We start from the raw sequence: 25,162 nt of genomic DNA, 5'->3' as shown, positions 1-25,162 counted from the left end.
ATTGCTTAAGTCATTATAAACAAAAAATGTTGAACCTGTTAAACTCTGCCAAGCTAATTTCTTTATTAATCTTTCCCTAAAATGTTTCCCAATTTGAACAATTTATTTTAGAAGAACCTCTGCTGTCACTGATGAAATTGTTCACAGTTGTGCAAAGACTGTTTTATGACTGTACATTAGTTTGTACTTTGCTCTTGTATAATGCTGTAAACAGATTCCTCTAAGCAAAAGTTCATGTCACTTGAAGTGTCAGTGTCACCAAAATGAAAAGTCCTGATACTATAATTATAAACACAAGTAAGAAATCAGGTAAACTCTTTTATATAGCACACTACATGTGAGTACATCAAACATATTAACATAGAAAAACACAGAGGATAAAACAAAACAAAAGATAAAACTTCACACATGTGGCATAAAGCTGTATAAAACACATTGACTGGGGTAACCACACAGGTATGTTTTGCAGTTTTACTGCATAACATGCTCTGCTTTTTGAAAAACTACAATTGATAATAACACACAAGATCATTTTGAAATAATCTTCTAAAAGAAGTAAATAATAAAATATAACAAAGGACTATATGGAAAATTGATCTTGTGCTGTAACGCACGGCTTCCCAGATTCCTAAAGAAAGTAAAAAAAGGCTAACGTTAATAAACCAGGTGATTGATGGCTAGACTTTGCAGCTTTGTCCAGTGAGAAACTACAAGTGAGCAGTTTTTCACCTGGTGAGTAGTTTTTCTATATTTTGATGAATGTAGAAACAAATTATTTATTCTCGTACAGAAACAAAGTATAAAACTATTAGCGCTGAGAAGAAATAAACGAAAAATCTGCCCCTTGAGTCACCTTTATCAGAAATGAGTGGAATTCCCCCAAAACATTAATTCTAGATAAGCACTAGGCCAATAAATCATTCAGTGCCACTATGCCACACATCCAGCTATTCTATGATAATGTTGGGCAAGTATAAAACTCTTTCACTGACCAAAAGCTGTGCCAATCTAATATTCAACTTACTGTATGAACCTCATGCGTACGAGGTTCTCTCTTTGATATAACTGGGAAAACAAATGTTAGAAATTAAGCATTTTTACAGTTTTTGATTATTTATTACGCCAGCAATTCTGGGTAAGTAAGACATTATACAGTTGCAGATTATTAACGATTGCTAACTATTCACTTTATCCTTTTAAATAGGTAAAGCTGCTCATTGAAGATGAAGTGGCTTCTGTTCATCATTCTTGGTGGGTTTTGATTTTAATACGTTGAGCTGAATAAATATTAGCTGTCGTTGTATGGAAATGAATTCCGTTCCCTAATGTCTTTTTCAGGTTGGTCTTTTGCAGAGGCAACATGGGGCTGGACATACCACTACTCAAACAAAACAATGACGTGGTCTGAGGCTAGAAAATGGTGCCAGGAGCATTTCACAGACATGGTGGTTATCCAGAACCAGACAGAGAACGACTACATCGTTTCCATATTGCCGAACAGAACCAATAGTCCGTATTACTGGATTGGACTCACAAAAAAGCACATAAATGAAACCTGGAAGTGGATTGGTAACAACAGCACCTGGGTCGGTGAACACTCATGGGCAGTGAATGAGCCAAACAACAACCACATCACCGAGTTCTGTGTTGAGATCTACATCAACAGTGGACAGAACCGAGGGAAGTGGAACGATGAGAAGTGTGCCAGAAGCAAATACCCAGTTTGCTATCAAGGTAAGTGGAACAGATTATTTTGAGGAAGCAAGTCAGTTAAAAGTAAAATAAAAAGGTGCAACTTGGCTTCAGAAGTAACAAAGAATATTTGTCCTGAACAGCTCAGTGTGATGATTCGTCGTGTGTGAAAGGAAGCTGCCGGGAGACTTTAAACAGCACAGCCTGCCTGTGTAGTGATGGCTATGAGGGAGACAAGTGCCAAACAGGTGATGATAAAGATGTTTCTAAAAGACCGAAATGCATGAGATTCACAGTGCATAGCCAGGACACAACCATCCAACTTCAGCGGAAATTGTGCCAAAATAGCCAATGTGCTAAAGATCTGTCTTGTAAAGTCATGTTCAATTTATCAAATGTCAGGAAGAGCAAAAAGACAGACTGAAGCGGACCACTTTCTAAATTATTGTTCACACATCTGACCTACTTGTTATCTCTTTCCGCATAAGGTCATCGACATTGTTCTTGCACTCATCCTGCTCTTTTTTATAGCATTAAGCAGAACACCTGTTTCCTTCGTTTCCTAAGCCCCACTTAATTATCGAAATATGCACACATCAGCACTCCTGTCCTTTTTGAAACACCTAATATTTGGAAAAAGTATTTGTTCTTACATAACAGGTTTTGTGTTTGAACCACCCTTGCCAACAGTTGTGGATTGCCCCCCTCTGTCTCAGCCTGAAAATGGAGTCCTAAAATGCTCACAAGGAGGGTGGGAATTCAACACGACCTGCAGCTTTAAATGCGATCCAGGATTCGCCATAAACGGCTCGTATACGGTGACCTGCAAGGCCAACAGGACCTGGAGTGATCTACAGCCAGTTTGTTCTGGTGAATACATAGTTTTAACCTCAAATGCAGTATTACTAAATTACTAGATTGAATCTGTGTTCAATAACTTCCTTTGCGTGCACTAATATGTTTTGTGTTTTTAAGCAAATATGTTTTACACAGAATGTAATTCCAAGGTATTACATCATGTTTTCAATCTGTTTGCGCCCTCAGCTGTGCAGTGCCCCCCTCTGTCTCAGCCTTCTAATGGCAACTACAGTTGCTCCAAAGAAGGCCAGATATTTAACTCAACCTGCCACTTCGAATGCCATCTAGGTTTCTTCATTATTGGCTCATCAGCTGTGACCTGTGCGGCTAATGGCCACTGGACTGGACCGAGGCCTGTTTGTACAAGTAATTACACGCAAGTACTAAGATTCTGTCCTAAAAAAAAAAAAAAATCGACTTTATGGCAGAAGACAAGAAATCTGTGCTGCTTTTCCGCAGGCTATAAACAGGCGCTGCTGGCTGTTGCTGGGTGTGGAGCCTTGTGTTCATTCTTTTGCATCTGTTTCTGCTGCATACGGCACAGAAGAAGTCAGTATTTCTCCATTGGGCTTTAAAGAAATATGAGATGCTGTGAAAACCTGCTTCGCGACTGATGTCTGTGCCTGTTTGTTTCTTACAGAGAAGAAACGCGCTCAAGACAGGTCAGTGTTGAAGTAAGGAAGTTGCTCAAAGCACTTTTCAGATTCCGTACGGCCTTTTATCAATGCAATTTTGTCTTTTTTATTGACAGTCTTGTTATTCATAGGGAGCCAGAAGATGCAACGAGTCCACCCAGTGAAGTAAATGGAGGAACAAGTGGAAACTCACTCACACCCTAACAAAATATGCAGATAATTATTATAGAATACAGATTTTTATATTTATCATGGATAACTGTTCCGTTACCTGACCAATATATTTACTATCTGTCTGTTGTCAAGTACACTGTAAAAATAAAGGTTGCATATCACATGTCTAATAGATTAAAATTTTGTATAAAATGATCAAAATGCCTTAAAATGTCCAACTTAAATAACCATTGAATGATAATGTTGTATTCTTTTTTTTATCTTTTTTTTTAAAAAAAAACAAAATAAATGTAATTATATGGACTCATATTTTATTTATTTTACTTGTATGTCGTGGTGTTTGTACTAATGCACACGTTCTTGTATCTTGGTGGAGACCTCAACTTAAGAGAGTCCAGTGCAGTTTGGTCCTTACAAGCAAATCAGAAATTATGAACTCTAAAGGCCTAAATTCAGAAAGCCCCTCCTTGGAACAGTGCCTTTGTACCTGGAGATAAAAAGGTTAAACAATGGTTTATTTGTGGACTATGCATCCTCTGGGTGGACTACAAAGACTAAAACTTTAATTCTTACTTATGTTAAGAATATTTCCTGTATTATTTACATCATGCTGCTGCTGCCCAATAATTCCAATTTAGTACATCTTTATCTTATACTGAAAAAGAAATAATACAACTTTAAACCGAATCCTGAAATAAACAGAAATCTGATGTAGTAAAGCAGCACTATACTAGACAGTTTGTTGCCGTGTTGATGATTTGTCAGAACTATGAATCCGCTTTGCAAAGAAGATTCTTCACCACTGAGCAGATCTGACAAATTTAAAGTCACTATCAAACATTACACAAAGGTTTACTCGCAAAATGAATAAGAAAAGAATCGGTGGCACTGTTGTATGCATGCTGGAGATAACATTGTCCAATTGCGATGAGTTTAAGGTCAGGCAATGAGCGTATGAACCAAAGAAGCCAAGATTACTATAGTAATTGATAGCTGAGCAATCTTTATGAAAGACTGGCAATGAAGAAAGCCAAAATTGACGGGAAGTCATGAGAAATCCCTTTTGCCACAAGACAGGAAAACTGTGCAGCGGTTCACTTTCCGTCTGACCCACAACCCTAGACATTCATGCTGAACATTCTTGTTCTGGTGAAAAAACAGCTGAAAAACACATTGCAGCTGCATACAGCTATGATACACATGTTCAGATCAACTTAATTAATGTGTTATATTCCCCCAGTCAAAATCATACTCTAATGTAATGTCCATTGCAAAATAAATGTGTGCATGCGTGCACAGTACATGTACTTAAACTTAGTTATTAAACACTATGTTAATAACTGAAGAGGGAAACGTTTCTTTAAACGTTTCCCTCTTCCTCTTTAAAAAACAAAATTTTTTTGCATCTCTTTTGCAAACACATGCAATCTCTTGCCAGGTCTTCAGCAAGGTTTCCAGCACTGTTTCCACCCCTTTGGGTCCAGTCATTTTAACTGTTCCTGCCGATGCCATTGTGAACATGGTTTTGGATTAGTAGGCGGACCCTGACCTCTACTCCTTGCCTGTGGTTGTTGGAGCCACTTTGTTCCTCTGTGCTTGGAAAACTGGAAGTGGAATGCCAACAAAGTTTATGTTTTAGATATAAAAGTAATTTCTTTATCTCTCCCTGTCACTTGAGTAGCATAAAAAGCAGGTTTACATGTTTTTAAATATTGAACAGAACCGGAACCACAGAAGTTTGAGGGCATTTTGTGACCTTGCATGACCAAGCAGATAAATTGTCTAGAACTAAAAAAGTGCTTTGTACTTTAATGTTTTTCTTTCTTTATTCTGGCCCAAACAGAACTTACTAAGGGGCTTTTCTTTGTTTTCTTTTTGTGCTTTTAATGCCTGATTGTCGCCATGCTCGAACACTCATGGTAAAGTCACTTCCTGTCCAGACTGTGCAACAGGTCAGATCGAAGTCACACCTGTCATCAGTTTCCTTCACACCCATTTAGGCCCACGTTGGATAACAAACCTGTGCCTTAACAGTTGTGGGTAGCTCGTGTTTATTTTACCATAGAATATGTACACTGCGATTATTAATCACCTGTTTACAGGGTGAGTTGACACAAAAGTGTTTCATAAGGATATTGGAACATAGCATTTGGTTTCCAGTCATTTGTACCCTTGTCCCATCACCTTGAAAAGATGGCTACAACAGGAAACTAGGAATTTGGATTATGTGTTGTGTTTCTCACTGTGCACCTACACCCTCCAATGTACATAACCTCTTACTTGTGCATAATTGTGAAGTTGAATGAAAAGGTTTTTTTTTTCTTTTTCTAATAAAATAAAATCTGAATAGTGTGGGATGCCTTTGTATTTAGCTGCTCTAAATGTTTCTACCGGCCTCAACAGTTTTAGGTTGCCCAGCCAATGTCCCAGTTTGAAACTGTTAGAGAATCAGTGGATGAAGCGAAAGATTAGTGTGATGACAGGAAGAAGCTCCAACCTTGAAGAAATAAATCAGCAATAAAACAAGTTGAGATGACTGTTGTAATACCAACAAAACTTTTTCATTGATCGCTTAGAAGGATACGAATAGTTTAAAAAGTCAGTGTAAGAATGTGCAAAGAACAGAATACATATTTTTCATTAGGCTGTTGTGCAACTTTTATTTCAGCTTTGAAAATGTTCACATTTTTCACATATTACATTTCTTTTGAAAAATGTATAGATTAAAGCATTTTCTTCCGATCCCATTACAAGATAAAATTGTCACTTTGTAAAATCATTTACCGTTTCCAATCAATATTTAATTTCCATTTGCAAAATATCAAATATACACACAAAAAAAAGATTCTTTTTTCAAAATCAGGGTTATCTTTTGGGAATTGTCTGTAATTTCCGATCAGAAAGAAGCAACATGGTTGAATATAAATAATGTAAAATCCTAACCTGCCAGAGGTATGAATAATTATGGGCTTTATTGAACAAATATGGTTAAATAAGTCAAGTAAAGTAGAGTAGTGCTTCAAAAACTACCTTTATTATTGTTATCGAAATAGAAATGTAGACAAGTGATGCATGTCTGTTCAATATTCTTCTCCTTCATCTTCCTCTCCCATGCTATCAGCTCCAACCTCCTCATAATCCTTCTCCAGAGCTGCCAAATCCTCCCTGGCCTCAGAGAATTCGCCCTCTTCCATCCCTTCCCCTACATACCAGTGAACAAAGGCCCGCTTGGTGTACATCAGGTCAAACTTGTGGTTAAGTCGAGCCCAGGCTTCAGCAATAGCTGTGGTGTTGCTCAGCATGCACACTGCCCTCTGGAGCTTGGCTAGGTCTCCCCCAGGAACCACTGTGGGTGGCTGGTAATTGATGCCTACCTTGAAACCAGTTGGACACCAGTCTACAAACTGGATAGACCGCTTTGTTTTGATTGCAGCAATGGCAGCATTGACGTCTTTGGGCACCACGTCGCCACGGTACAGAAGGCAGCAAGCCATGTACTTACCCACGCGGGGGTCGCATTTGACCATCTGATTGGCAGGCTCGAAGCAGGAGTTAGTGATCTCAGCTACTGTAAGCTGCTCGTGGTACGCCTTCTCGGCTGAGATCACAGGGGCGTATGTGGCCATAGGGAAGTGGATGCGAGGATATGGCACCAAGTTGGTCTGGAACTCTGTCAGATCCACATTCAGGGCACCGTCGAAACGAAGAGACGCAGTAACGGAGGACACAACCTGGCTGATGATCCTGTTCAGGTTGTTGTAGGCGGGACGCTCAATGCCAAGGTTTCTCTGGCAGATGTCGTAGATTGCCTCGTTGTCCACCATGAACGCACAGTCGGAGTGTTCCAGGGTGGTATGTGTGGTCAAGACAGAGTTGTATGGCTCCACCACAGCAGTGGACACCTGAGGAGCGGGGTAGATTGAAAACTCAAGTTTGGACTTCTTGCCGTAGTCCACAGAAAGACGCTCCATTAGCAGGGAGGTAAAACCAGAGCCGGTTCCTCCACCAAAGCTGTGGAAAACCAGGAAGCCCTGAAGGCCGGTGCACTGGTCAGACTGGGGACCAAAGGAAAGCACACATGAAGTAGAGTTACATCTTATTTAATCTGAAAACTAAATGGGACTCCAGAAATAGTCACCAGTCTGCGGATCCTGTCCAGAACCTGGTCGATGATCTCTTTTCCAATGGTGTAGTGTCCACGGGCATAGTTGTTGGCTGCATCTTCCTTACCAGTGATCATCTGTTCAGGATGGAACAGCTGGCGGTACGTTCCGGTGCGCACTTCATCTGAAGACAAGACACTCAGATTCAGAACAATTTTCCCTCTTCATCTCTTAACATGTTGAGTGATCTTTCTTACCAATGACAGAGGGCTCGAGGTCTACAAAAACAGCTCTGGGGACATGCTTCCCAGTTCCAGTCTCACTGAAGAACGTATTGAAAGAGTCGTCTCCTCCTCCAACGGTTTTGTCACTGGGCATCTGTCCATCCGGCTGTATCCCATGCTCCAAGCAGTAGAGCTCCCAGCAGGAGTTACCAATCTGGACACCAGCCTGGCCGATGTGTACAGAGATGCACTCACGCTGTGGAAAAAAAGATTAATCATCTCATCAAGAAATGTTAAAATATATGAAGCAAGCAATGGAAAATGCTGGTCTATCCCATTTTCCCCTCTCAATTACATTTCAAGGCCACAAATCACAAGGCTTTGGCTGCCCTTTACCTACCAGAGCAACAAGATAAGGGCTCTTTTGTTAATAGACACCAGCATCGGATGACTACAGTCATTTGACTAGTCAAACTAGAACATTGGAAATGAGAACATAAATAGTTTTCCAGCTAAGAAGTCAGAAAACAGATGCCCTTGTGTGAACAAAATCCCATTTGAATAAAGTTCAGTAGCCAAACAGGAAGTAAGTGCGCCTGATTAAATACACAGATGAAAGCAGTTTCTTTAAAATATGAGAACTCCCATGAAGCTTAATAAGCAAGTTTTGTGGGAGCAAAAAACAAATAAAAACACACAAGCAGTTTCAGTTTCTACAAGGTTCATGCAGCTCCTTACATAATGTACTCCAAGAGGGGATTGCTTCCTGCATTTGAAAAGCCAAATACACTTCACATATTCATGTGATAATTTTGTTATATTAGCTTAACAGTTTGTAACAAATCATGATGAATAACAGTGGCTCATTTTTTATGCTCACCATGATTCCGGAAGTTGAGAGTTTGAGGTGTTGGAAGAAGAAAAAAGCTTCAAACTTTTCCCTCACTGACAGCTAAGAGTCTTCAGAAAGATGAAAGTGATGAATTAAGGTTAGAGGCACTATTTATATTCATTTGCCCATAGAAGTACACTTTAGTCTGATAGGTTAGGTGCCAAGAGACACATTCTTATTGGTTAAAAATGAAACAAGTATTTGACTTGCTGAAACACCCCCAGCTTCTGGTGAATGCCATCATTACTGACACAGGAGGGTTTTCAACTAACTCAAGCTAACTCATTTGATTATGAGTTATTATAAATAAGAAAAAAAATTTTGGTTCTGAATATTTATGTCAGTGTTGCTTTTTATAAAATAAAATAGTGAAACAGATTATTATTATTATTATTATTATTATTATTATTATTATTATTATTATTATTATTATTATTATTATTATATTTCATTTTTTTGTTAAAAGCAACAAATTCTCAAGACATTTGAGATTTTCACTCTGAGATTTTGCTCCAGTTAAAGAAAAGGAAAAAAAAAAAAAGATTTATTTAAATTTTTTTTTGTAAATAATCAGGTCAAATCAAACAAACAGTGGTCCAAACAAAAAATATATATTATGGGAAGGAAGTAAGTCATGCATTCATCTGTTTTTCCTGATCCATTTGCATCATGCTGTTGATAAACCGGTAGTGAATACACAACAACTAGTTCACAGTTATGGTGTATAGACAACTGGTAATAAGACTTTCAAATCTGTGAACACTCTGTACACTTTTCTGAGAAAAAAAAATCTGAATTTTAGGGCAAAAAATGGTATTAATAATCATCTGAAGTTAATTTTGATTCCTGGAGATCACCTGGATCTCCAGTTGGGTCTCCACCCTCAAATACCTTAACCAGTATTTGGGAAATGTTTTCTACTAAGCTCAGTTCACCAATATGGAAACCACTACAAAATACATTAAATTAAATTAAAGATTAGGTTAGAGGTACTGGAATTATTCTCTGGTAAATCATTAAATTGTAATTTCATTAAATAAATGTCAGTTTGGACAATTAATTTACCAACTTGTAAAAAAAATATTTACATAATTTTATTTACTGGAATTTATTGATGTGAAGTAGTCAAAGTTTCCAATTAAAACTGTACAGGAAAATAAAATACCCTCATGTTTTTTTTTTCTTTTTGTTTGTTTGTTTGTTTTTTGCATTCCTTTTTAATCTTTAACAAACTTGCCCGTACCTTTCACATAAACCAATTTTAAATAACATGTATTAAGAAAGCTTTTTATGTACATGCTGGGTGTCATCTGTTATCCACTAGGGGGTGCTGCAGCGGTCTACAACCCTCTACAAAACAGCACAAAAGAAATCTATTTAATAATTAGGCAACTTTAAAGTCCAACTGCTTGCATTTGGATTTATTTAGTAGCATCAGAGTGAAAGGGTTAAAATGTATGTTTCAGATTTATATTTGTTTTAAAAATCATGTAATTTCATTTTCCTGTCACAACTAAGCACTACATTGTAGTCTGTGGCTGTAATGCGACACAATGTGAGAATGTCAGTGGTTGGGAATGTTTCTGCAAGGTCCAATTTAATCATTGGATCCTAAACATTTAATAGATAGACTATTTCATCTCACTTGAGCAAATTCGCATAATTGTTTCATGAGGTGTCTATTATTCAAATGTAGAACTGGACAAATGTGTTCTGTCTTAACAGCTCCCTGGGTTTTTTAGTGAAATACTGCAGCAGTTTAACAACTACTGAGGCAGCAGTCCCTTTACTATCTTACAAGACAGTAAAGAGAGTTGACTATATTTGGCTGCCACATTTTGCCTGTTTTTATTTGTTTAAAAAAAAAGAAAAGAAAGTGCAATAATTTGCCAAAATATATATTTTCCTACCACATCACAATTGTGTGCTTTTCGGTCTGTCATAGAAAACGCATTTAAGCTAGAGGTTGAAATGTGTCACCACGTATAAAATTCACAGGGCCCAATCCAGCAGTCAGGCAGCACTTCCACTTTACACTTTACACATGCTTTAGAGCGCCCTCTTCTGCTACAATAATTTTATGCCGTCACTTCACTGGTTTATTTGGTAGCACTGATAAGAAATGAGGAAAAAAAATGATCTGATCACACTAAACCACAACTGGGTAATAACAACAGCAGCACCTAAAACAACATTTTTTAACCCAAATTCCAGGGATTTTAAAAAAAATATTTTAGGTAATGTGATCACTGCTAACAACACAGCTAAGGATGAGGAGGCAGACAGCATTTTAATGTGGAAGGCATTTTGTGTTAGGAACATTTTCAGTGCTTGATGTTGTATAAATTGTAAAGATTCTCCCATATGTATTCTTTAGTTTTTTCCCTTGTTTCTAGATTTTACTTTACACTTTATTGAGTGATAAACATGCTTGCTGCATGTATTTTGTTTTTGTTATATAAAACATAATTAATGGTTTGCAGAAATATATATGTTGTACAGTGAGCAATATTGTTGAAGCTAGATATTTACACGTATAGTTTGAACACATAGTTTTGACTCTCTGTGCTTTGCCATAATGACCATTGGTACATTTGGAAGAAATGGGGAAAGGGAAGGACAGAGTTTGTTGATATTGGAACTGGTGATCTTATTAATATGAGACTCTTAAGTGGGGGGGTTGGGGGAGAGAAGAAAACAAGGACTTGTCAGCAGACAAACTGAAACTTTTGACTTTGGGTTGAGTGAATTTTGTGCCACTCAACCCAGATAATACAGAGTTTCTGTGAGTAGAAACTGTTTTATCATTGTTAAGTTTAAGGAAGCTTGATGCAAACCGGGATTTTATTTCAGCACAAAATTTCTGACCCAAATCATAAAATTAATAAGCACATTTACCAAATGTACAAATTATATATATATATATATATATATATATATATATATATATATTTTTTTTTTTTTAATTTATTTCTTTTTTAAATATACTGTATATAAAAAAACTCTTGTTATTCTGGCTAACTAGGAAGAAAACCTCACAATTCTTATTGACCTAAAAGACAGTAAGAAACAAGTGTCTGTTTGTAGGTCAACTATTAACTATTTTAGTTGAAGCGAGTCACAGTCACAGTGTTTGCATTGTGTTTACTTTAAAATCAGACTGTGCAATTTATGATCTGCACTGATTCTTTTTTGTTGTACATTCGAGCTGTTACCCATTACCAGAGAAACATCTTGTTGGCTGGTAAAAGCCTTTGTAAATGTCTTCAGGAAAGTGTGTGTATCTGTCTTGATGCTACAACAGCATGAAGCCAATTATACCAGTTAAAAGACAGAGGGTTTGTGGCCTGCAGCTGGCACAAGGGGTGCAATTAATAACCCACTGCTGACAGGAAACGGTTTGGCTACCATCATGATAATAATGAGGTTATTGCTACCTGCTGTGACTGTATGATCACATTTTATTTATTTGTTTTTTTGTTTTTTTTAATCCTTCCCCTACTGCTGGTAGCATTTAACGCCTTTCAAAACTCTCACAAACGCTGTTTTCTCTTATTCTTTTTGAACACGGACACCAGTTAACTCTTCAGAATGTGCCTTTAAAGCTAACGGCGTTGCTCCTCCTTGCACATGAGCCTGCATTCATGCAAATGCCAGCAGATACTTGGAGCAGATACCGACACAAAGGGACTCACACGAAGATATTCTCTGCTACACACTTCTTCAGCTCTCTGCTTGGCACCAGATCACCCCGCTGACAGACACTTAGATTGTTCCTGACCAATGACTTGCGCTCTCTGCTCTGCGAGGTCTGATTTCATAGTGGGAAATGTGAGACAAGTCCAGGAGAGGGTTCACGGCAGGGGCAAGGAGGCAATCCGTACAGTCGGGCTTCGTATCTTCACGTCACGCTGGGCATTCTCTCCTGACACAGCTTTCAGCCCCTCCGTTGTCTGGTGCCTCGTCTATTCTGAGGGTTTTCTCAGCCTCCCGTCCAAAGGATTGGAAGCATTCCAGTCGGGCACAGTGCCTGGGTGGTCCCACCACCCCATCCTCTCCCCTCATCCACTGGAAGAAGGAGAAGGCAGAAGAATGTGAGAGGCACAATGTGACCGTTGATGAAGACGGCATGGATGCAATGCTTACCTGCCGTTGACCCATACAGCAGTGAGGGCTCCGCGATTTACAATCTACAGATCCAGGCCAAGGCCAGGGGAAGAAGATCCACTGACCCATCATTTAGATGGGCCTGACAGGTGACGAGGACGGACTGACCTGCACGTCACCCAAAGAATCTTTGGGTGACATGCAAAAAAATAAAAAATCCGGCGTATCTTGAATGTATTTTTATTATTTTGAATGAACAGTGTACACGCACACATTGTGAGAATAAATACAAATACATTCCGAGGTTATTTATGTACATGAACAGAAGGGGTTTCTGACTAACCATGAAAAGTGAGGGGAACGGCACCATGCGTGGAGGGTTTATACGCTTTCTAGACATTGCGCTGCAAATGGGAAATGGAAAGCATTAACGGAAGCGACGTGACAATGTTTACCAAGAATCGAATATGTTAAATTACATGGCATCACAGTGTACCCATCTCCCCTTCTGAAATTTTACATGTGTTGACCTAACTAGCCTGGGGAGATGAAAATGTGTTTCCAGAGTGGATTGCAGCTTCTCCCTGAGCCTGAACTCCACCCTCAGGAGGTGAAGTATGAGTCCTGCATGGAGTAGAGGCAGTCAATGGGAGTGAGTGGGGACGATCCGGCCAGAGAGAGGCAGTCATTGTCAGCAACATGGCACAGAGACTCCCTGTCTATTTCCCCATACAAGCCTTGAAAACCTGCGAAAATACAAATTATCATTAGGTTAGCGCATGTAGACTTGACCTTTCACTTACAAGAGCCGACAGTCACACAAATGACTTTGTCAGGCTTGTTATGCAAAGCAAATGTCTTACCCATGACGATTTAAAAAGACATGTTCGCATCGATACATGTTGAAATTCTTCTAAAATTAACAATCTCATGTTGCTCATTCATGATTAGTCGTAACTTTCTAGTTAATGTTTCAGACCGAATAGAATGAATACATCGTTGAAACAGCTGAATGTGAAAACGTCAGTGGGATGAACGTTGATATGACTCTGGATTCAAGACTGTGGACAAGTTTTGGAATTGAAAAATCACATTGGTATATTTTAAAATAGTGAATAAAACAATATTCTTCATGGTGTCCAAATAAACCGCAAGAATCCAATTTCACCCAATCAGTCAAGTTTTATTTTTGATATTTTACATTTTGTTTATGCTATATTGTTCCTCCAGATTAAATAGAATGTAGAATATAAATCTTCTAAGATGGCTCCATGTTTAAGAGGGAAGGTAATATTTTTATTGTCTTTTTTATGTTTATTAAAAACACTTTACTAGTTAATTTGAAGTTAATGTACCGGTAGTCTAAAACACAGCTTAGGATAGTAAAATCTACAGTAAATTACATCAATTTCCAGTAAATCGTCACTTTTCCATTTGATGTGGCATTAGTTTGGGATGATTAAAGGACTTTATGTAATTTTTTTTTTTTTAATAGCAAGAAAGTTGAAGGTCCTTTGTCTTTGAAGACACAATTATTTATCTCTGTTAAATCTTTCATCTAAATGTCTGAAGCACAGTATTTTACCGCAGAGTCAATAGTCTGGAGTGACCAGATGAAATTGACTGTGTCTTTATACATACAGAGGAAATTTTCATTCACTGACTATTCTGTTGGATAAAATGTGATTCCTGCTCAGACACAACCAGAATAAAAACAATGAACCAGTGATAATGAACTGTACCATATTTATCAAACTACTAACACATGATTCCAATTCCACAGTCAGTTCTTTTGTGCTCAAAGTGAATTAAAGTTCTAAAAATAACTTTTTTTTTTCATTTTTTTTACATTTGAAAAGAATACACCCAGTTTTCACAAATGTATCTATAAATTTGAGATTTGATACCAGAACCCTGTCTATGTGAGAACTTGTCTGTTCTCGGGGTATCCCTGCTGATGTGTGCGGTAAGCACAGGCTTATGTTGCTTGTGCATTGTGCTGGCTCAACAACAACCTTCTAACTTTTTGGAAAACAGCCAAGCTACAAAAATAATCCTGTTTTTTTTTTTTTTTTTTTTTTTTTAACGGGGAGGTAACACAGATTCTGATATGAAAAAAAAAAAAAAGGGTTAAAAAAAAAAAAAAAAACAGAAGGTGACTTGATTCCAAATTCTAGGTTTCGCACTGATATGTGAAATTTCAACAAGCTTAAATTTTAACATTTACAAAATGATTTAAATGCACTCTCACTTTTCTTTCTTTGTCAAATTACAAAATGCTTTTTCATGAACTAAAACAGGGTTTAATTTGCAGAGTTCTTTTACCGTAAGGGTGCATGTGATCCCCTGGCATCTGGGGTGGAGTCAGGCCCTGTCTGAAGGGGTCCGTGTCCCAGTCCTGCTGCTCCAAAGAGGTGAGCCCCATCTGCTGCTGCTGCTGCTGCTGAACATGGGCGAAAGATGGCCCCATGCACTTTGCCTCTGAACCTAAACTGCCACATGAGGGCACTGTAGAGCACAGAAAACTCAATGAAATTGTTTCATAAAGCTGATTGATAAGATTCTTCTTTAACATTGATGTGAATTTGTTACATTTGCTCTTTTTGTGATCTATGATTCAGTTGATTTTACTCTTAATCCAAATTGTGAGTAATTAAAGTCACAAGTGATGAATTGTAAGGTATTACGTCTGAACTCACCTGTTGAGAGTTCACACTGCTCCTGAGTGTGTTGCTGCTCCTGCTGCTGTTGTCTTCTGGCCAATTTCTTCATCTAAACAACAAACATCCATTAAATTAAATACCAAAAAAAATAAAAAATAAATAAATATTTTTTGCTCTGTGTCACGTGACTCAGTCGCAAAAATATTAACAGTGAAGTCAAGAACATCTGTCATTGAGTGAGAGAAACCACACATGAGTCCACTTTGAGAGGAAATATTAGCTCTAATCTCCAGTGATCTCCCTGCAAGATGTCATCAGCTTCCTGTATAAGGAGATAACTCGGCTGATTTCCACTCTGGCTCACAAAGTCAGTGCAGAAAGACTGCTTTTATTAAACGTGCATGTGAGATTGTGTATGCGTGTGCGTGTGTGAGCGTGTGTGCGTGTGTGAGCGTGTGTGCGTGTGTGTGCTTACTTTAGCTCTCTGGTTCTGGAACCAAACCTGCACAACCCGGACACTTAGGCCTGTTTCTGCTGCCAAGGTCTCCCTTACCTTGGATTAAGATTCAGGTGGGAAGCAGAAAAAGATATAAAGCAAGGTTAGAAAAGTACAAAACAGGAGGAAAGATAATTGTGCATTTGAAGGTTAAAAAGTTTGTTTGCTCTTACAAGGGTCAAATCATAATGACGCTACATCTTAGATTTATATGAGGTAAATCTGCTTTGTATCTTTACAACTTCCTTCAACTTCCTAATATGAAACAAAAACAAAACAAAAAACCCCCACTGTGTCACTGAGCTGTGATGAAGTCACTTGCCTCTACTCTGTATAAAATCAAAGCGCGTTACCTTTCGGCAAGGTTTTGATGAGACCTCAAAGGAAGCCTTGAAGGTGCGTCTCTGTTGGGTGGTCAGAATAGTGCGAGGTCTTTTGGGACGTTTGGTTTCTGGATTATCTGCACCGCCTCGCCTCTGTGTAATCCGCCCCAATTCCTCCTCTTCTTCATCGTCACTTTTACCTGCTGGGCCAACGTGACAGGGAAAGACATGCAGAAATTAGACCTGGGAAACATTTTACCAAGCAAAACCTAGTTGTGTAATTTAATATGTAGAGCAGATATAATGTACCTGGATGAACATTTTAGGCTTTAACAGCAGTTAGTCCTGATGATCTGTTCAAATCAGCTGATTGCATCACTACTTTTATTTTTCATTCAGAATTTCACAGATCTTACTTGATTTAAATAAATAAATACTCACAGCACTGTCACTTTGTGTAGTACCAAATAAAAGTAGCGTTCCACTACAGTTTTTACACATTTTTGTCAAAATCATGACAACTCAAATGTCTTGTTTAAACCACCCAAACTGATGCTTAACTGTTAGGTGGAATAAAAATTATGAATTATTTTCAGTTTTACAAATGAAAACTTATGAAAGCTTATAGATAAAATCCGGTGCAACCAATTGCTTTCAGAAGTCATCCAATTGATAAATGGAGACCAGTTTTGTGTGCGTCTGCCTGTGCGTGTGTAAAAACAACTGCTTGTTCTGGTTAAGAAATAAAAAATAAAAGACAAACATAGGGAAATAAAAAAAAAAAAATTTTGAAGCCGCGTAAAACTAGGTGAGGCTATACAACGATACATTAAGGTTTAGACATCTTACAGAGCGCTGTTCAATCCGTCATTTGAAAAACAAATTCAGACAGAGAGAGAGGAAACAGTTAAACAGAGAAGCAGCCAAGAGACGTGGTGGAGTTGTGGAGCTCTGCAGCTCAGGTGGGAAAATCTACACTGACAGAACAACCAGTGGTGGTGCACGCTAGAAATCTGACCACTATGGAAGGTTGCCAAGAAGAAAGACATTGCATAGGAAAAAAAAAAATCATAGGAGGAGCTGTCTGCTGTTTACCACCAGCTATACATGAGACACAGCAAATGTGTAGCAGAAGGTGCTCTGCTAAATGAGCTTTTCCCCTAAATGCAAAATATGTTGGGAAAAAAACATTTTATGTGTGGGAAAACTGAAGCTGGTCACCACTCTGAACAAACAAAGCTCATAGCGACAGCATCATGCTGCTTCTCTTTAAATTTGGGTGTCAGACCTGTTTTAAGTGAGCTCAAAACAGGTAATAATAGCAAAAACCAATTGTTTGTCTAGTCACATTCAGCAAAAGTAGGAAACTGTTGTCCAAAACTGACTTTTGCGATTTTGGACGACAGCACTTAGTTTATATGAACTAATTAATCATGTCTGAACAAGGTTTGATTCACATAGGTTTAAATATGAATTTCCTGACTTAATAGTAGTTGCACATTTTTATTTAATGTACTTTGCATGAAAACTTAGCGTGATTATTTTGAAATCACATCGTCTGCAACAGAAAATATATATATATATATTTTTTTTAATCAGTCATCATATCTAACAATGCATAAGGCATATACGCATCAGTTTTTTCAGTGCATTTCTTTTGAGAAGTTTTTGATAGGAAATGAATCAGGTATCGCTCTAAAGTCAGTGGGAAAGCAGCATCAGTTTTAAGCAAAATAATATGTTTCTGTTTTTATTCACATTATATGAAAAATGGGATTCTGTTTTATACTTCTCAATAATCAATAGAAATACTTACATCTGCTTTTTATTTTAAAAAAAACTGTATTCATTATTGTAAAGGAAGCAATGCTATTGGTCTAACGGCGTTTTAATTATTAAATGATGATTTATTTCTCATCTTAAAATGTTAATGCATAATTAATTAAAGCAAGCAGCTCCTAAATATAAATAATTGACTTATTTATGCATATATAAATTCATACATAAAACATTTCTAATACTTACACATGTAGACCTAAATAAATGATCTCATAGTCTGCTTTTCGAAAGGGCTGCTATGTCAGCTGCTGCCTGCTTTAGTGAGCTACACAATTTTGAGCAAACAACCCCCAAAGCCAGAATAAAGAGCACGTATGTCATTAAAAGTCAGTGGAAGAGAAGCAGCATCAAAGAATTCAGATTGTATACCGGTATCTGAGGACGCTGGACTCGCCAGACACTGATGGTAGTCCTCTCTGGCACACAGAAGCTGTCCCTCCCTGAGGACACAGCGGTCTCCAGTCTGCAGGCGGCAGGAACAAACTTTGCAGGTGAAGCAGCGCAGGTGGAAAGCGGCGGCTCCTGCTCGCATCACAAGCTCTGCAGGGGAGATGGCCTCCGCACAGCCCCCACAACGCACTGCAAACAGACTGAAGACAAGAAGGTGTGAGTAGGCATAAGTATCGGACACTCAACCAGCCGTTAGGGTAATGCGTTTGTTTGCTTTAAGTTCTCAAAGACTTTGTACGCCTCAGTAAAACGTCACTTCATGAGAAGAAAGTACACTTTCTTGACCTGGAGAATGTTGCTGAGTCTCGCTGTCACTCAAAACCGCAACCAGCGCCTGACTTCTCCCCTTTCCTCCTCCTTCCCCTCCTACCCCAAAACCGTTTAGACACATACCCTCAGTGTGTCGGGTGTGTATCTTAGCGCCTGGCAACCAGAACTGGTGGGCTCAGCCCCGAGAGACTGTTGCCGTGGCTCCGACTGCTGTGTCCGAGGCCGTGCTCCTGGGGGCCGCAGAGAAAAGGCTCTCGGCAGGCCATGGCTCCAGGCTGAGGGGGGGAATCAGGTCTCCTGGTGGGAGAGACTGAGCCGCTGGTCCCAAGAATTATCCGTGGAATTATCTTTAAGTCTGCTTAACCAGAGTCGGACAAAGGCAGAGCCGGCCCCCGAGCAGCGGGACCATTGTCCTCCAGTTGGCAAGGCCACATTTTGGGTCTGTCACGCAGGATGATGCGTCATCATCCTGGAGCTGGCGTTTGTTTCCAGACCTGACTGGGTCACCAGACCAGGCAGTGAGGAGGCATGAGAAAGTGACAGCTTTACCCCCCTTTTTTTTTTTTTTGTTTTCATCTAAAATACTGCACTTGCCCAACAAGGAGAGAGAACTGGGTTTTATACCTTTTTTTCATACATAAAATAAAGAATGCAAACAGGGTCAAAGCGCTTTTAGTTTCTTCAGTCGTAATTTTCCTAAGATAAAGCAAAATGCATGGCAAATAACATAATAATGATTAATGCCCCAAGATTTGCTACAGCTACTAAACGACAATAATCTTGTATGTTTTATAATTTTGTGTGTTTTGGAAGCATGCTTAGGGTCATCGTTCATGTTGTAACCAGGTTGTAACTTCCTGCTTGATGTCTTGACATGTTGCTTCGATGCTGTTCTTTCCTCCTGATGTAATCTATTTTGCGATGTGCTTCAGATCATCCTGGAGAAAAACAATCCACAGCACGATGCTACTACAAACATGTTCGTCTCTTGGACACAGAGGCATTTCTTTCCTGAATGGTGTGGCTGGACAGTCCTGTATTTTATCTAATTAATTTTTTTTTGTTTCTGCATATAATTGATCGAACAGATGAAAGCAGTGATTCCAGGCATCTGTGAATTGTACTCAAGGGTTGGCTAATTTCTTTTGATTTTTTTCATGATGCCAGAAGGACCTGCTGTGTCTCAGATGTTGCTCTAAAATACACTTGACATTATGTTTAATCCTTAGGTTGAGAATACACCTATTTAAGCAAATGGTAATGTCAGTGTTTGTAAAAAAAAAAATTCATTTGAAAAAGGTTGCATGATTTTAGCATTTTAGCAGGTACAAATAGATTAAGCTAAACACAGGCACATAAAAAGACATTACGTTTTATGAATAATTTTGGGAAAGTTTATTTTCTTAGGTTTTTTTATTTTTCTTTAAATATCCAGAGAAACATGTTTTTTAATGTAATATTGAACACATTTATGATTTACATTTTCCTTAATATTCACAAACCAACTCAGACCAAGACAAAACAAACACTTACGATAAAGGACCCCTGTCGAGTGGTCTAGAGCTCCTACATCCTAAAGGCAAACATTGCTGAGACCTCTTAATGTCACTCTGGAAACGGTGAATCCCAGCCCCAGAAACTCACCAGTCGCCCTACTTGACCCGTCAGAACCGTACGGCCCTCAGCGTTGATGGTGTGGGCTTTAATATGGCCAACATACCATCTGTGGTATGTGCATTCCTGTGGTGACACGAGGTGAATCACCCAAATATATCAAAGGACGTGTGGCTGAGGAAATACCCGGAGTGTTTGCGGGTCTCTGGGATACACTGAGCCGATCTCTCCCCGTGACGCTAATGATAGATGTCAGCAGAGAGCAAACTGCGGGCATTAATGTTTTGGAGATCATTTCACTTCACTTCATTGTTTCGAGAATCGCCGTTCCATTACAGGCCCAGTCCAGCTCGCCCTATTAGCCCTGGTTCTTTTAAGAGTCAGTAATGCAAAGGCAAGAGTACCTCAAATACTTAGGCAGCAGCTCAAGATGTTTAATATTTCAGAGTTTCCGCTGACATGATTGGCCCAGCGACTCGGCCGGGAGAGCGGGAACACTCAGTCACGCTGGATTAAGACCAATTAGTGACATGGTGGTTATAGAGAAATAAGTCAGCAGAATATTATTCTCCTCCACACCAATATGGGGCACATTTAAGGTGAACACACCGTGTAAGAAAAACAAAACAAAACAAAACAAAAAAAAAACTAAACTCTACACTCACTCACTGTTCTTGCCATGACCTCAGAGCTGACCTTTGGTAGTGGGGCAAACAGACTGCAGGTCTGCTGGACATGCACAGATCCTGTTTCTGGATCAGGTTAACCTGGATCCTCTGCTGAACACACACAGCAACATAGGACACATATCAGATATGCATCTTCGGGTCAAATGCACCACCCGTCACATCGCATATCTGCAGACCAATCTGCTGTCCACTCCACATGCCCACTGAGCCATTTAGGTAATCTATATACTGACAGTCCAACCAAACTAAACCTCCTGTTGTCTGACAGGAATTATGTTTTAATAAATAATACGACAGCTTGTTGCATGTAGAGTACCATATCATCGACGCCGGTCAGAAGAACAAATGTAAGACTAATTTAATTAAGTTAATCCTTTGGTTCTTAAATGTAACCATTGAAAGAAAAGTGATCAAAAAGTTCACATGTTCTTCACACCATCTGGATTTAACCAGTGATCATCATGAGCAACATATTACTGGTTGGATGCAGCATGTGCAAGTCCAGATAAATGCAATGTTATGGCTATATTCTTGCTATATGCACACTCATTTATGTATTTTATTTTTTTTTAGCGTGTAAAATTATATTGTTCACACTTATTTTCTCCAACAGGTACTACATGTTAAAAACCTTCAAAAATGTGTTGATGTCCCCACTCTGTTTCAGCCTGGGTCCATCAGTTGTAATATTATGGTTTCTCAAAACCAGAACAAATCCAAATGAAAATGTTCCAGTTTAAAATCATTAAGTCACAAATCTAAAAAATATTGTATTAGGAAATTTTCAAACCATAAACTTCTGGATAATTTTTGCAAGCTAGAGTGAATCCCAACTTTCAAGCTAGTAATGGGAAAAAAAACAAACAAACAAACAAACAAAAAAACACGTTAACTAAAGACACCATGTGTTTATGCATTTATTTAAAAATACATTTAGCATTCCAGTTCATATGATGTAGTTCATTAGTATTTTTTTTTCCAAAAGCAATAATACTGTTTTATTTTGCTTAGCAATAAATGTTTACATTTAATTTAGTTTACTCTATAATTGCTTGAAAAGTTTGTATGGTTTTTACAGTATTTTAATCTTTACAACTCAATTATGAACTGGTTTAAATTGGCACTTTATTAAGTAAATCTTCCAACACATGTGCTCTACTTTTTACTGGTTCATGATGATCTTTTTTTCTGTCAAAAGAATACAGAAAAAAAAAGTAATATCCAAATGCTATCCCTAAATTAAAAAAAATGGTAAAGGGCAGTAATAAATACACAAACAAAAAAGAATATATATATATATATATATATATATATATATATATATATATATATATGCAGAGAACACTATCATTGTCTTATAACTCCTTATAACTCCATTCAGCCTCCTAGCACACTCTGGCTGCTCTCACAAGCACAAAGGAAAACATGATCCAGACAGAAGATCCTGCATGTGCTTAGAGACAAATGTTGTCTCAGTATGAAAAAAATCACACTAAAAAAGTGGCACCGTTTGTTTGGTGAGCTGATTCTGGCACACATTTCTAAAACACTCAACGAGGACAAAAGCGGTGCCCATGTGTGTCACCCAGACAGGAGGCTGGGGGTGTGGTGAGGGTCGGCAGGGGGAGGGGGGTTTCAGAGGTGGAGCCTTGGCACCAGGCCTCCTGCTAATTGATCAGCTCAGATATCTCACGGTCGACTGGACCTCGTCCCATTGCTCAACACAGGGGCTGCTGCAGGAAGAGATTTCCAGATGCCGCTGCGCATATCGCCAGGGCTCCTGGAGCGCACTGTCCCCCAAAATAAGTTCACACCATCCTCACCGTCTCTCTGCAAGGGATGCACCAGACCTTCTGACATATGGCTCTGCTCTACTAATTACCTCTTTGGTTCTGAACTGTTATAGCCGCTCATCACATGGAACTGTTTGGAATTTCGACCAGAATAATAGTGTTGAACCTACATAAAATTGCTTTCTTTTTTTTTTTTTTACATTCGTCTGGACTACTTTTGTTGGTGCAACCTTTGCCAAACTGGAGCAAAAATAATATGGGCTAATACCTTTTGGGTGGGTGTATTTCCTCTTGTTTGGGTGAGAGCAGCTTGAAGGAAGACTGTGACGACACGTAAGTGGGAGAGAGTATGGTCTTCTTTTTTTAGGGAGGTGTGAGAGGTGGGGAGGGGACCATATGCTGTCCCCAGCTTGCAGTTGCCACGCCAATGGCCCCCAACATCTTAACACATTTTGACAATGTGTCAGCTGAGCTATACCCCTGGTTGTGCGTGAAGGTGCGATGGTGTTATTGTGCATGTGCTGTCTGTGATCATGATGTACAATAAACAATAGTTTCCTTACATCCTTTCCCCGCCCACCCATCCACCCACTCTGCAGTCACCTTGTTCTCTCAGCTCGCCAAGGCCAACTTTCTTTAAAGTCATGACGCAAAGTTAAAAACCCTTGCAAACTCAACCACGGAGATTTGACTACACTGCAAAAATGGAAACTATTTCACTGAGTCTTTAGCCTCTGTTTCTTACTGTTACACAAGCAAACGCCCACCAACACATGCATTCTTCGTCAAGGTCAAGATGTGGACAAGGATTCTTTTGTGAAAGTCGGACTAACATTGGGATAGCGAGTACGTAAATGGGCACCAAAGGAAAACATTGCACTTGCAAACTTGCTGTAACTCATAGGTATCCTATTTTGGCATAAAATATTATATACGGTTTCCTAGCAAGTGTTCATACCCTTTGGAGCTGCTATGCAGGGGACAGAGTAAAAGTGTAAAACATGGTGCTGTGGTTAAATCAGATCAAGGCTGGACTTTTTTAACCAGCATTCTACATCCCTACTGTGATCAGTGGTGGTGGCAGCATCGTGCCCTTGGGATGTTTTTTCTTCATCAACAGAAAAAAAAAACATCTGAGAAATATCTCAGAAGTGAAGATGGAGGGACAAAAACAGTGCAAAACTTGAGGTGGAGTTTGACAAACCAGGACAGCGAAGTTAAACATAAAGTCAGAGCTACAATGGACTCGTTTTAGTACAAGTATAATAGAAGGTTCAATTCTAAGGTCTAAGTTTGGACTTAAATCGACGAAACGGCTTAGAGACTAATGTTTAAAGAAATTCAAAATGGCGGAAGAAGGTGAGCTGGTTTGCAAAGAACAACGACAGAAATACCCAGGCGACTTTTGTGATGATCTACGAAATAAAATTCCAATCAAAAATATTTTTTAAAAACAAACACAGGAGGAAGTTGAGAATACCTTTGAAACTGTTTCCTGCACCTTGAAAACTCTGATGCATTTTTATGGACGCCCAATATCATTTATAATGCTAATGTGGGAAATGAAATTAACCGAGTAAGAGTAATTATCCCTGTATAATGAGTTATAGTAGGTTACTTATCTGCTTTGAACCAGAATGGTGAGAGTTTGTCAGCGCTCATTGAAAAACTCTAGACGACTGAAGATAATGTCAGAATGAGGTTTTTGGTTATAGCATGGATGTCTGGTGAAGTTGGAAATTGTGACTTTTTTTTTTTTTTTTCTTTCCACACTAAGAAAATATCATAAAGTTCCTGCACTCACTGAGCATAGTCCCGCCTGCAGAAAAGTTTCCGGTCCCGCAGAAAGCAGGAATTCCTGAGCGGGTCCCCGCACGCCGCGCACCGCACGCACTCCTCATGCCAGAGGCCATCACTGACTCTGAGGAGAAACCTGTCTCTGATCGGCCGGTGGCACCCAGCGCACACTGCCTTCTGATCCATGCCTGCAGGGTTCAGAGGGGGAGCTCCTTTGACGAGCGGGCTTTCAACAAAATCAGCGTATCTGGGAAAAAGAAAAAAAAAAAAAGAAGAAGAAGAAGAAGAAAAAACTCATTCAGATCGATGCACCAATCATCACTTGGATAAAATGTTTGAATGCAATACAATTTCCGTAACGTCAGAATTGCATTTATTTTATTTCATACGTGTCTGCTAATTTCAATACTCATCGCAAAGGCCTTGAAAAGAAATATTTTTTGAAATATTACGATAAAATAAATAAATGTTCACATAGCCGTTCTCTAAGCCTATATGGTAGAAACTTTATTTTACTTTATTTCTTTTTTTACTTTTTAAGAA

General features: G+C 38.8%; 3 protein-coding genes across 4 annotated transcripts; 1 reads left to right on the top strand and 2 right to left on the bottom strand.

Annotated features, from left to right (window-relative positions):
* Positions 1 to 1,008: 1,008 nt before the first annotated feature.
* On the top strand, positions 1,009 to 3,617 carry LOC106963984 (L-selectin). Of its 2 annotated transcripts, none has more exons than XM_015059193.1 (9): positions 1,009 to 1,135; positions 1,205 to 1,251; positions 1,354 to 1,734; positions 1,836 to 1,940; positions 2,383 to 2,562; positions 2,737 to 2,916; positions 3,010 to 3,099; positions 3,191 to 3,212; positions 3,302 to 3,617. In XM_015059193.1, the coding sequence occupies exons 2-9, from the start codon at positions 1,224 to 1,226 to the stop codon at positions 3,387 to 3,389; spliced, it is 1,074 nt and encodes a 357-aa protein (XP_014914679.1). In that variant the 5' UTR covers positions 1,009 to 1,135; positions 1,205 to 1,223; the 3' UTR covers positions 3,390 to 3,617. The 2 variants fall into 2 exon arrangements, with proteins under 2 accessions (XP_014914679.1, XP_014914687.1); XM_015059201.1 differs by having other exon boundaries at positions 1,339 to 1,734; positions 3,317 to 3,617.
* Positions 3,618 to 5,936: 2,319 nt separating this feature from the next.
* On the bottom strand, positions 5,937 to 8,662 carry LOC106963960 (tubulin alpha-1C chain-like). Its single transcript, XM_015059161.1, has 4 exons — positions 8,567 to 8,662; positions 7,720 to 7,942; positions 7,498 to 7,646; positions 5,937 to 7,414 (listed from the first exon to the last, which is right to left on the bottom strand). The coding sequence occupies exons 1-4, from the start codon at positions 8,567 to 8,569 to the stop codon at positions 6,440 to 6,442; spliced, it is 1,350 nt and encodes a 449-aa protein (XP_014914647.1). The 5' UTR covers positions 8,570 to 8,662; the 3' UTR covers positions 5,937 to 6,439.
* Positions 8,663 to 12,915: 4,253 nt separating this feature from the next.
* Positions 12,916 to 24,855, bottom strand: lmx1a (LIM homeobox transcription factor 1, alpha). Its single transcript, XM_015059172.1, has 7 exons — positions 24,627 to 24,855; positions 18,376 to 18,596; positions 16,198 to 16,367; positions 15,824 to 15,901; positions 15,385 to 15,457; positions 15,011 to 15,193; positions 12,916 to 13,431 (listed from the first exon to the last, which is right to left on the bottom strand). Exons 1-7 carry the CDS (start codon positions 24,803 to 24,805, stop codon positions 13,289 to 13,291), a joined length of 1,047 nt encoding a protein of 348 aa, XP_014914658.1. The 5' UTR covers positions 24,806 to 24,855; the 3' UTR covers positions 12,916 to 13,288.
* Positions 24,856 to 25,162: the final 307 nt, after the last annotated feature.

This window comes from Poecilia latipinna, unplaced genomic scaffold (genome assembly GCF_001443285.1).
Source record: "Poecilia latipinna isolate Pla-1442-1.1 unplaced genomic scaffold, P_latipinna-1.0 Scaffold64, whole genome shotgun sequence".
Classification (NCBI taxonomy): domain Eukaryota; kingdom Metazoa; phylum Chordata; class Actinopteri; order Cyprinodontiformes; family Poeciliidae; genus Poecilia; species Poecilia latipinna.
This window is presented reverse-complemented; position numbering and strand designations above follow the sequence as displayed.